Source organism: Hemiscyllium ocellatum, chromosome 14 (genome assembly GCF_020745735.1).
Source record: "Hemiscyllium ocellatum isolate sHemOce1 chromosome 14, sHemOce1.pat.X.cur, whole genome shotgun sequence".
Lineage (NCBI taxonomy): Eukaryota > Metazoa > Chordata > Chondrichthyes > Orectolobiformes > Hemiscylliidae > Hemiscyllium > Hemiscyllium ocellatum.
In genome coordinates this window covers 18,441,475-18,453,124 of record NC_083414.1, presented here as the reverse complement: position 1 = coordinate 18,453,124, position 11,650 = coordinate 18,441,475, and the positions used below count along the sequence as shown (strand labels likewise).

The window sequence follows — 11,650 nt, the reverse complement described above, 5'->3', positions numbered from 1 at the left end:
AATAATACACACTTACCTCATTATTTAGCTCGCTGGCACACTTTGTATCAAACTGAGTGAATGAAGGGAACTGTGACAAAACAGAATTTGGCAGCACCTTGCTTCTTCTGCACCTGGCTCAGTTTTTGCACTCACATTAACTTGGAAGGTCTGCTGTTGGGTGCTTTCCATGTATAATACACGATGACATTCACACAAGATAATGAACAGTTGTGACTTTATCAGTGCAAGTTTATTAAGCAATTAACCCAGAATTGGTTTTAGAACAAATCTATCTGCTCTATAATATATATTTACAGGGAAGATGCTAGCTCGGAAGGCTGTCTGTTGTTTGGTCCCCACATGCATACACTGGGCATTGTTGTAAAACAAGCTGTCTGGCTGATTTCTAAACAGCCAATCTTTAATAACTTAGCCACAGAAAATTCAAACCCACCTTTGTTCTCAACTTTTAGGTCTTCCTGAAGGAGTTCATTTTGTCGGTTCCCAAGTACGAATGCCAGGAAGGAGAGGATTAATGCATCCAGGATGCCGATGATAGCCAGGATATAGGCCCAGCGCACAGAACAGTTTCCCAGTGTGTATTTCCCTGTTTTATTTCCGCACATCTTTCTCACAGCTTCCGAGTCCCATCCATCAGGAAATATCATGCAGCCCAACACAAGACAAACAGCTAAGGGGAAGGGTGGAGGAAAGGAAAAAATGAAGTCAGGCAAAGATATTGAAAGAGAATCTTATAACATATAGTCTTCTCTATTATTAATAAAACCAATATAGGGTAAGCATCTCTGGCACTTTAACCTTCCACAAAACTTCTGAAAGGAATTCCTTAAAGTGGCTGGGTTGCTAATTCTCAAATGATAAGAAAATTGTTCACGTGAGCTTTTCAGAAACTATTAATTAATATAGTAGAAATATTAATCAAAGTAAGTGAATGTCAATAGTTCTCTAGAAACAAGATTGTTTGCTATTAACCTAAGAAGTGACAGGCTGCTTTGTTTTTCAGGCATATCAGAGAATAATTTCGATGAAGAAGGTCCTTCGGCTTATTTTGCTGGGATACCAGCTTACTATCTTCTATCTAGATGATTGGTAATTAGATTCAGTGTTCTAGCTGTCATAAAACACCCTCCTTGGCACTGCGTTCTGGCTATGATCATCTCTCAGTATTCGCAGCCTCCCACTGACCATACATACTCACAGACAGTCACACACATGTGCACGCATACAGAGACACGTCCATTTCTTGCCAACAACGCCTACATAGTGGGGAACACTACTTTTTATGAGTAAGTAAGGCCTAATCATCTGCTCATGTGAGTTAGAAATGGTTCTGCATATCCTAAACAGGAGACTTACAACTTCTCAGGATCTGTTTTCTACCTGAAAGATGGGTTATAGGCAGCTGAAAATCTAGTGAACATATTCTACATCCTTCAGGCAAGGCTTCAAATGAATGCAAAACCTAAGAATCTAGAACCGGGTGGTGACATTCTCAGGAGAATGGGTACACCATTTGGGACTGAGATGAGGAAAGATTTTTTCACCTAAAGAGTGTTGAGTCTGTGAAATTGTCTGACACAGAAAGCTGTTGAGGGCAAAACATTGACTGTTTCTTTGAAGGAAGTAGATGTGGCTCTAAGGGTAAAAAAGATGAAAGAGGATGGAGAGAAGGTGAGAACAGGACACTGAGTTGGATGATCAGCTATGGTCATATTGAATCGTGGAGCAGGCTTGAAGAGCTGTATGGCCTACTCCTGCCTCTCTTTTTTATGTTTCTATGTTGGTGCTTATAGTGAGGGATGATCAATACTCCTACTGACAACTGGTGAGAGACCATTGAAACCCTCACTGTCTAAAAAATTTGCTGTAAGTTCTATTCTTGTTGTTGAGCCTGAACTGTAAGTTTCAAGAGGATACTGAGATCACCCATTTCTGTATGCTGCAAGAACTGGCCAATGTTTAGGCTTGGGCTGATAAGTATCAAGTATCATTTGTGTCAGGCCATGACCATCTTCAACAAGACTGTATTTAATTATCTCGCTTTAAGGTTCAGTGGCAATACTGTTATAAAATGTGCCCCCAACGACACCTTGAGGGATATCATTGATAGAAACTTAATTGGATTTCTGCTCTGAGCACTGTGGTTGCATGGACAGGCCAGAGGCTGGAAGCTTTGTACCAAGCTACTCATGTTCAGAATCCCTAAAATGTGTCTACCATTTACAATGCATGTCTGACCCAAAGCACCACAGGCAGGGCAAGGAGACACATTGCAAAATCACACCTGGGATGGTACCTTTTGCTGTTGGCACCAATCTAATCCAATTGACCATCCAGTCAACTGAGCCTTGCCTTCCTTCCAGAGTCTGGGCTTTCTTTGGCAACACTTATTACGACATGCACCGATATTTTGGAAGGAGTTGGGGTGGGGGTTGTTGATGGCTCAGTGGTATTACACTGGACTGTTAGTCTCAAGACATGTTAGATGGTGGAATTTCTATGCAATTGAAAAATTCTGGGATTAAAAGCCTGATGATGACCATGAAACTATTGTTGGTTGTGGGGGAAAAAACCCCAACTGGCTCACTTAGAGACAAAAAAAGACACTGATGTCAGAATCCCAAATGGACAAACAGGAGGTTGGAAGAGTACAGCAAGCCAGTCACCTTCAGGACTGAAGAAGGGTTAATACCTGAAACATTGACTTCTGCACCTCCTGATGCAACCTGGCTTGCTGTGATCTTCCAGCTTCCATCTGGTTCATTAATGTCCTTTATGGACAGAAATCTGCCATCCTTAGCTGGTTTGGCCTCCACGTGACTCCAGACACACAGCTATGTGGTTGATTCTTAACTGCCCTCTGGGCAATTAGGGATGGGTAATAAATGCTGGCCTCGCCAGTGATGTCCATGCTCCATGAATGAATATTTAAGAATAAGTATTGTGGTGGATTCTAACTGCTGGGATTCAGCATGTGGCTTGGTGACATATACACCAAAACTGCCATTCAGTCAGTGGGTAATGGCTACCCAGCCTTTAAAACTGAGGGGCTAGGGGGCGGATCTGGGGGAAGTTGTTGTTGAGGAGATGGGGAGGAAAGTGTGTGGGGTAAAGGTGTGGCCTGAGGTTTTCTGTGGGGCTGAATGAGTGATTTATTATAACATGCCAGCGTCAGACTTCGGCACTGCAACCCTTACCTGGTGTGCTTATGTCTGCTGCCAGCCTCCATGCAGTTTAACACTGACTGTAAGGAGCAACAGGAGCAGAAGACAGACACACACAGACGATGTTTGGGAAACTCTTGCCAGCTCCAATCTGTTCTCACTAAATTATGGAATCCTTAGTATAGTCATTTATTCACAGGCTGATTCACACACTCTCGATTTCAAACACTCATGCTACTGACTGCCACGAGTTTCTTTGGCAGGACCTGGATACACCAACACTTTTATTCATAGTCCTGATTTCACCCTGATTCACCAGGAGTTCAAGTCCCACCTGATCCAGAAGTGTGTAATAGCATCTCCACATCTTGTCACAAAACACTTCACACACTGTGGCCTCTTCTCACTGAACCACTCATTTTCTTTTCCTGTCCATTCCCTGTTTAGTGCTGGATGTAGATTTGAGCATCTTCACTACCTTCCTGCTTTGAAATTGTATTGTGCTTCCATGTCTAATATATTATAATCCTGTTGTATGGATGATCATTAGTCCTTAAAAAAAAGGCCTTATATTTACATGCCACTTTTCATGACCTCCTGATATCTTAAAGTGCTTTAAGAAATGAAGTACTCTTGAATTGTAGTCACAGTAGCTATACAGATAAGACAGCAGCAAATATGCACATAGCAAACTCCCATAGTGGGCAGCACAGTGGCACAGTGGTTAGCATTGCTGTCTCGCAACCCCAGAAACCTGGGTTCAATTCCTGCCTCAGGCAGCAGTCTGTGTGGAGTTTGCACATTCTCCCTGTGTCTGCTTGGGTTTGCTCTGGTTTCCTCCCACAGTCCAAAAATGTGCAGGTTGGGTGAATTGGCCGTGCTAAATTGCCTGTAGTGTTAGGTGTAGGGGAATGGGTCTGGGTGGGTTGCTCTTCAGAGAGTTGGTGTGGATTTGTTGGGCTGAAGGGCCTATTTCCACACTGTTAATAATCTAATCATGGATAGTGCCCATAAGGTTTAGAGGTAAATAAATATGAGCCAGGACTCCCGTGAAATCAACCTCCCCACCCTCTGCAAACAGGCCTTAGGGCCATGAATTATTTCATACCAGCCTGAACAAAAAGATGAACCTCGATTTTATCATTTCACCTGAATGACAGCATCTCCAGAAATGCGGCAGCCTCTCTGTACGGCATTACAGATAACTTGAAGTTGAATGTTGCGAAAAGAGAGACCTTTTTTTGTTTCATTTGTAGGATTGTCCATCCCTATTTGGCAGAGGGCAATTATGAGCCAACTATACCAGATAAGGATGGCAGTTGCCTAAAGACATTACTGAACCAAATAGCTTCATCCTCCAACAATCATCTCATGGATTGTTAAACTCTTCATTCCAGATTTTCACTAAATTCAAATTCCACCGTCCGCCCGGCACTTGAACCCAAGTCTCCAGAACACTACCTAGGTTACTAGATTAATAGTCTACTGATAATATTACTCGATCATCACCTCACCCATCTTGAAGCTTTTCCTCTTGCACTCATCAGGACAAATGCAAGAGTGCCAAATTTCAAATGATCACAACAATTGGTATTACAAAACAAAAAGGATAAAGCAGATGAAATATATTTAAGTTTTGTGTTATTTTTAAAAATAAATCAAGGAGATTGGAGAGCTTCTCATTTCTTTCAATAGGGCAAGGTCTTGGCCAGTCAGAGTCGACTTGCCAACCAATCAGTACCCTTTTCTCCTGATGTATATTTGGTTGAGATAATTTTAAATTTAGCATTCTTGCATCTGTCCTGATGAGTGGCAAGACTAAAAACCTCAGTGTCATTTCTCTCTTTTCAACAATATTCAAATTTACACTATCAAATTCCTGTTTACCAACAATAATTTGCATTTATATCATATATGTAGTATATGTAGTGAAGCAAAACCTTTACTGTAAAGCGTTCCAAATTGTGACACTGAATCCAATAAGGTGACACTAGAACAGGTGACCAAAAGGTTTCTCAAACTGAAATGGTTTCAAGGACTGTCTTAAAGAAGGAAAGTGGGGGGGTGGGGGGGGGTGGGTGGGGGTTAGGGGGAGAATTCCTGAACTTAGGCTTTACAGCTGAAGGCATGCCTTCCACCAGGCAGAGATGAAAATTGGGGTGCCTGAGATTAGAACTGAAGGATTAGTGATGAGGGAGGAAGTGATGGCCGTGTGGTATTAATGCTAGATTAGTAAGCCTAATGTTCTGGGGGCCTGTCCTTGAACCCTACCATGACAGATGAATTCCAAAAGAATCTGGAATAGCTATGAAACACATTGTTGATTGTTGGAGGAACCCATCCTACTTCAAGAAAGGAAATCTATCTTCCTCACCTGGTCTGGCCTGCATGTGACCCGCTGCAATGTGGTTGTCTCTTAATTGCCCTCTGAAATGGCCCAGAAAGCCACTTAGTTGTAACAGTTGCTATAAAATCTCAATGAAGAAATGAAACAAGATGGACCAGCTGGCATCAACCTAGGCACTGGAAAAGATATTGGCAGAAACAGCCTTGTTGACGCTGCATAGTCCTCCTTATTAACATCTGGGAGCTTGTATCAAAATTGAGAGAATCATACAGGCTTGACAATGTTCTCTCCTACTGGTATTAAGGCTGCATTTGACTGAGTGCAGCATCAAGGAGCCTTAGAAAAACTGGAATCAATGGGTATTGGGACAAACTCTATGCTGGTTGGAGTCATACCTGGCACATAGGAAGATGGTAATGGTTGTTGGAGGTCAGTTATCTCAGCTCCAAGGCATCTATGCAGGAGTTCCTCAGTTTTGTGTCCTAGGCCAAAGTTTCTTTAACTGCTTCATCAATGACTTTCCCTCCATCATAAAGTCAGAAATGGGGATGTTCGCCAATGATTGCACAATGTTCTGCACCATTTATGGCATTCACAACACACAAATGCCCGGCAATGACTATCTTCAATAAGAGACAATCTAAACACTGCCCCATTACATTCAATTGTGTTACATTCACTTCATTTCCATATTCTCAGCTTCCTGGGGGCTTACCATTGACCAGAAACACAACTTGACTCACTACATAAAGACAGTGGCTACAAAAGTAGGCCAGAGGCTAGGAATAACTTACCTCCTGACTCTCCAAAGCCTGTCCACAATCTACAAAGCACAAGTCAAGAGTGTGATGGAATACTTCCCACTTGCCTGGACACCATCCAGGACAAAGTAGCTGGCTTGATTGTCACTACATTCACTAGCATCCACTCCCTACACAACCAACATTCAGGAGCATTCACCAAAGACCCTTAGACAGTGTCTTCCAAATGCACGAACAATTCCATCTGGAAGGACAAGAAAAGCAGATATATGGGAACACCATCAATATCACCAAGACACTCACCATCCCACCTTGGAAATATACCACCATTCCTTCACTGTTACTGGGTCAAGATCATAGAATCACTACAGGATGGAAACAGGCCATTTGGTCCACAAATCTACATGGACCCTCCAAAGAATAACCCACCCAGACCCATTCCCCTACATTTACCCCAACTAATGCACCAGCCTACACATCCATGAACACTACGGGCAATTTAGCATGGCCAAGTCATCTAACCTGTACATCTTTAGATTGCAGGAGGAAACCAGAGCACCTAGAGGAAGCCCATGCAGACACGGGGAAGAATGTACAAACTCCACACAGTCACCAAAGTGGGATTCGAACCCAGGGGTCCCTGACATTGAGAGGCAGCAGTGCTAACTACTGAGCCTCAATGCTACCCCACGGTGGCATTGTGGGTTAACTTTCAGCACATGGACTGCAGTGGTCCAGGAAGGCAGCTCACCACCACCTTGTCAAAGGCAACCAGAGACAGGCAATAAATGCTGGTCAGCCAGCAACACCCATATCCCATGAGTTTAAAACAAAGGAGTTATAGGACTTATGAGATTACTGAAAATTTCCACTCTTATCTGAATTTGTTTGAACTTATATATTTCTGTTTAGTTTCCCCTCTCCTATTGCAATTGTCCATCATAGCTTTTTCCTTACCCTGTATTTCTACCCATTGCTTTATAAAGCACCATTTCAGAAAGGTCAGGGCTGTTAGATATTAGTTTTGTGCACAAGCCACCAGGAATATAGATTGTTCCACAAGACATTAATATAATTGATGATATCTATTCTGTAGTAAAAGGAAAACTTCACATGCTCTGAAACACTTTACAACTTTAACTTCACCACTCATGTAGTGCAAGAGTTACAGCAGCAAATCCATGCAAGTCATTCACAATAAGAGAAATGGTCAGATGTCTTGTCAGCATTGGTTGAGGGATAAACATTGGTGAGGAAATTGGGAGAACTCCTGTGGTCTTCTTCAAATCATGCCATGGGATGTTTTACTTGTACTTAAAGTCTGTCTTTGATTTAATAATACATTCAATAATTGACATCTCCAGCATTACCATGTGTGGTACGGTGGCTCAGTGGTTAGCCCTGTTGCATCACAGCACCAGGGACCTGGGTTCAATTCCTGGCTTGGGTGACTGGCTGCGTGGGGTTTGCACATTCTCTGTGTGGGTTCCCTCCCACAATGCAAAGATGTGCAGGTTAGGTGAATTGGCCATGATAAATTGTCCGTAGTGCTCAGGGATGTGTAGATTAGGTGCATGAGTCCTGGGTAATGTAGAATAGAGGGGGAATGGGTGTGTGTGGGTTGATCTCTAGGAAAGTGAGGTCTGCAGATGCAATTACGGTGATGGTTAATAATAGTGATCCTGCCCCTTTTAGTCTTTAGATTAGCAAACTGTCACACTAACCTCCTTATAACTGTGACAAGTAACACCAAATTTAGGATCTTTGGTGTTCACATTTTATGTAATTGCAAGATTCACCAACTTAGATTGTAACCCAGTTATGGAACAGAATGCTGACAATCCTGAACATATGGCTTAGTTGAACAGGGACCACAGGCACCTGCCAAACATCATCTGCAAAGGGTGTTCCAGCAGCTTAGGAACATCCATCACAGATTTAAGGAGCAGGGGAAACAGATTGGCCTTTAAAGGATTTTGTCTGACTTTTATGTTGATTGCAGTGCTATGCCTTTATAGCATACCAAAAGAAACGTGTTGATGATAATAATGAACTAACCTAACATTTACTAAAAAAAACTATAAATTAAAATTATTTTGTGGCTAAGTTATAAGTAGCTCAATGAAAGGTATTTTATCTCTGGCTTCACTTCCCCTATATTGGATTGTAACAAATAGAATGTGCAATGGACCATATATCTTATTTAAATGCTTTCAGAATTCATAGCAAGTATTCTGACAGCTAACGTCATACTGTCAGTTCCAAGAGAGAAGGATTGGATGGCATGTAGTAATATTGAAACACATTCTTTTTGAAAGCATTTATAACACTGTGACAGACTGAGATAAAGCTACATCCCATCTGTGTCCTGCAAAACATTACAGTTCACAGCCATGATTCTTAAAAGAAATCTTTTTTACCCGAATTTGAATTGGATCTTGGATCTAAAACACAATGAAATGGTATAAGCATATTGCAATCAGAAAGCTGGAAAGGATAATTTTAGTCCTTTCTGAGGAGGATTTGTAGATATGTTCAACAGCAAAAGTTACATTAAAGATGGAAATAAGTATATATATGAAATGTCATAGCCCAAAAATGTTCCAAAGCACTCAGATACAACTTCAAAATGTAAAAGTCTATGAGGAGTAAAATGTGAAAGATAGACTTGTATTTATATAGTGCTGTTCATGATTACCAGACATCTCAATGCACTTTACAGCTAATAAAGTACTTTAAAGTAGGAAACAAGCAATCAAATTGCCCTCAACAAACGACGCAAGTAGCAATTTGATAATGACCAGCTAACCTGGTATATACGATATTGATTAAGGGACATATATTCATAGAATCATAAAATCACTACAGTGCAGAAAGAGACCATTCAGCTTATTGAGTCCATACCAGCCCTCCATGTAGCATTCAATCCAGACCCAACTCCCCATTCTACGTCCATAGCCCTGAATTTTCCATGGTTCACCTCCCTAGCTTTCACATCCCTGGACACTATGAGCAATTTAGCACAGCCGATCCACCTAACCTGCACATTGTTAGACTGTGAGAGGAAACAAGAGCACCTGGAAAAACCTTCACAGACAGTTACCCGAGGTTGGAATCAAACCCAGACCCCAGCGCTGTGAAGCAGCAGTGCTAGCCATTGATCCATCTTGCCAAGCCATCAGGGATAACCTTCCTGTGCTTCTTATAAATTCTGCCAAAGGATCTTTTACATTCACCCCAGAAAAGAGATTGGTTACATAGATCATTAGGTTAATATCTCATCTGAAAGACTCCAGGTTAAACTTCTTCAGTTGCACAGTGGAGTGTCAGCCTTGATTTTAATGCACAAATGCTGGAGAGAGACTTGAATTTCGAACCTGGGTATGATATGCTACCAATTGAGCCACACCTGACATAGAATAGAAAGTATTATTGTATTTTTTTCAAAAAGAAGTGAAAAGTGTTTAAGTTCCCATTCTCCGGTGCCTATATTAATAACAAAAATGTATATTAAAAAATGAAGACAAAATCCATCTTTGTTCAAGTCACCAAGTTGTGGGTGGCACAGTGGCTCAGTGGTTAGCACTGCTACCTCCCAGCACCATGGACCCAAGTTTGATTCCAGCCTCGGCCGACTGTCCATGTGGAGTTTGCATGTTCTCCCCTGTGTCTGTGTGGGTTTCCTCTCACACTCCAAAGATGTGTAGGTCAGATGAATTGGCTGTGCTAAATTGCTTATAATGTTAGGTGCATTAGTCAGGGGTAAATATAGGGTAGGGGAATGAGTGTGGGTGGGTTACTCTTCAGGGAATCAGTATGGACTTGTTGGAACAAACGGCCTGTTTCCATATAGTAGGGAATCTAAAGCCATTCATAGGTTCTAAGATTAAGGGGAAGACAAGAACCACGCAGCTGCAAGTAAGTATAATAGCAACAAAAGAAAACAAAGAACTGTGGATGCTGAAAATCAAAAGAAAAACAGAAATCAGTGACGAAGGGTTATTGGTCCTGAAGTGTTAACTCTGCTTTCTCTCTGCACGTGCTGCCAGACCTGCTGCATATTTCCAGCAATTGCTGTTTTTGTTACAATAACAATAGATTTTGCCATTTCTGTGTATGAGGTTCCTAGCTATGTGTACACATTTGTGAGAGAGAATGTTTAGGAAGGGTAGAGAGCAAGAGTTAGGCTAGAATGGTGAGAGAAAGTCCATTCTTTTTGTATCTATTTATGGTGTGTGGGCTGGCAGCCTGCTGAGATTGTAACATTGAAGCTTAAATTGTCTCAATGCCACCCTGTGCCTTTTGCAAACCAGAAGAAGCATTTGGATAAAGGAAGGTTGAAGGAAAACATTCAAATCAGCAAGAACCAACCCAACAGATCTTGGAAAACAAAGGCTACTGTACTATTTTCCCAATTTTTCCCTTGTTTATATATCTTCTTTTGTGATAAATAGTATTAATTACAGAAATATGGTGCTGTCTTTCTGTCAACCTGGAAAAAGGCAGTTTGGGGATTTTGTATATTTTTTTCAAAGCTTTATCACTTTTGTGTTATTCTAGGAATAGCAGGACTTGATTTCTAGCACATCACCCTAGTCTGTTATGAAAAGACAAAAGAGAAAAGAACGGTAAAAAAAAGGAGCTGTTCACGCAAAGTACTGCAGATGTACATTCCAGCTCTGCTCTGTTATCTCTTATTGCTCATTCTGGTCCTAAGTTATTCCAATGTCTGAATTGAAACATTGAATTGAATTGAACTTATTGTCACGTGTACTGAGGCACAGTGAAAAGCTATGTCTTGTGAGCAATACAGGCAGATCACAGGGTTAAGTAGCATAGGTAGTAAGTAATAGGTAAACAGTGGGAAAAACCAAATCACAGGTACAGGCAAATGTTAAGAGTTTGTGAGCCAGTTCAGTATTCTAACAACAGTAGGGTAGAAACTGTTAAGAAACCGGCTGGTGCGTGTGTTCAGGCTTCTGTATTTTCTCCCCGATGGTAAAGGTTGTAGAAAAACATTGCCAGGGTGGGATGGATATTTGAGAATGCTGGCGGCCTTTCCTCGATAGTGGGTCTGGTAGATGGATTCAATAGATGGGAGGTTGGCCTTTGTGATTGTCCAGGCCGAGTTCACCACTCCCTGTAACCATCTCCGATCTTGAATGGTACAGTTGCCATACCAGGTAGTGATACATTCAGACAGAATGTTCTCGATGGCGCACCTATGAAGATTTGCAAGAGTATTCACCGTCATGCCAAATTTCCTCAGCTGCCTGAGGAAAAAGAGACGTTGTTGAGCATTTGTAACTGGTGCATCTATGTGAAGAGTCCAAGAAAGCTTGTTGTTGATAACCACTCCCAGGAGTCTGACACCC

General features: G+C 41.6%; 1 protein-coding gene across 1 annotated transcript in view; it reads right to left on the bottom strand.

Moving 5' to 3' along the window:
• Positions 1-293: 293 nt before the first annotated feature.
• The window catches only part of lhfpl4a (LHFPL tetraspan subfamily member 4a), a 142,518-nt gene continuing 131,161 nt past the window's right edge, over positions 294-11,650 (bottom strand). Inside the window, exon 2 of the mRNA XM_060835838.1 lies at positions 294-673. Within this exon, the coding sequence (XP_060691821.1) occupies positions 294-673 (380 nt within the window). The remainder of the gene's footprint in view (positions 674-11,650) is intronic.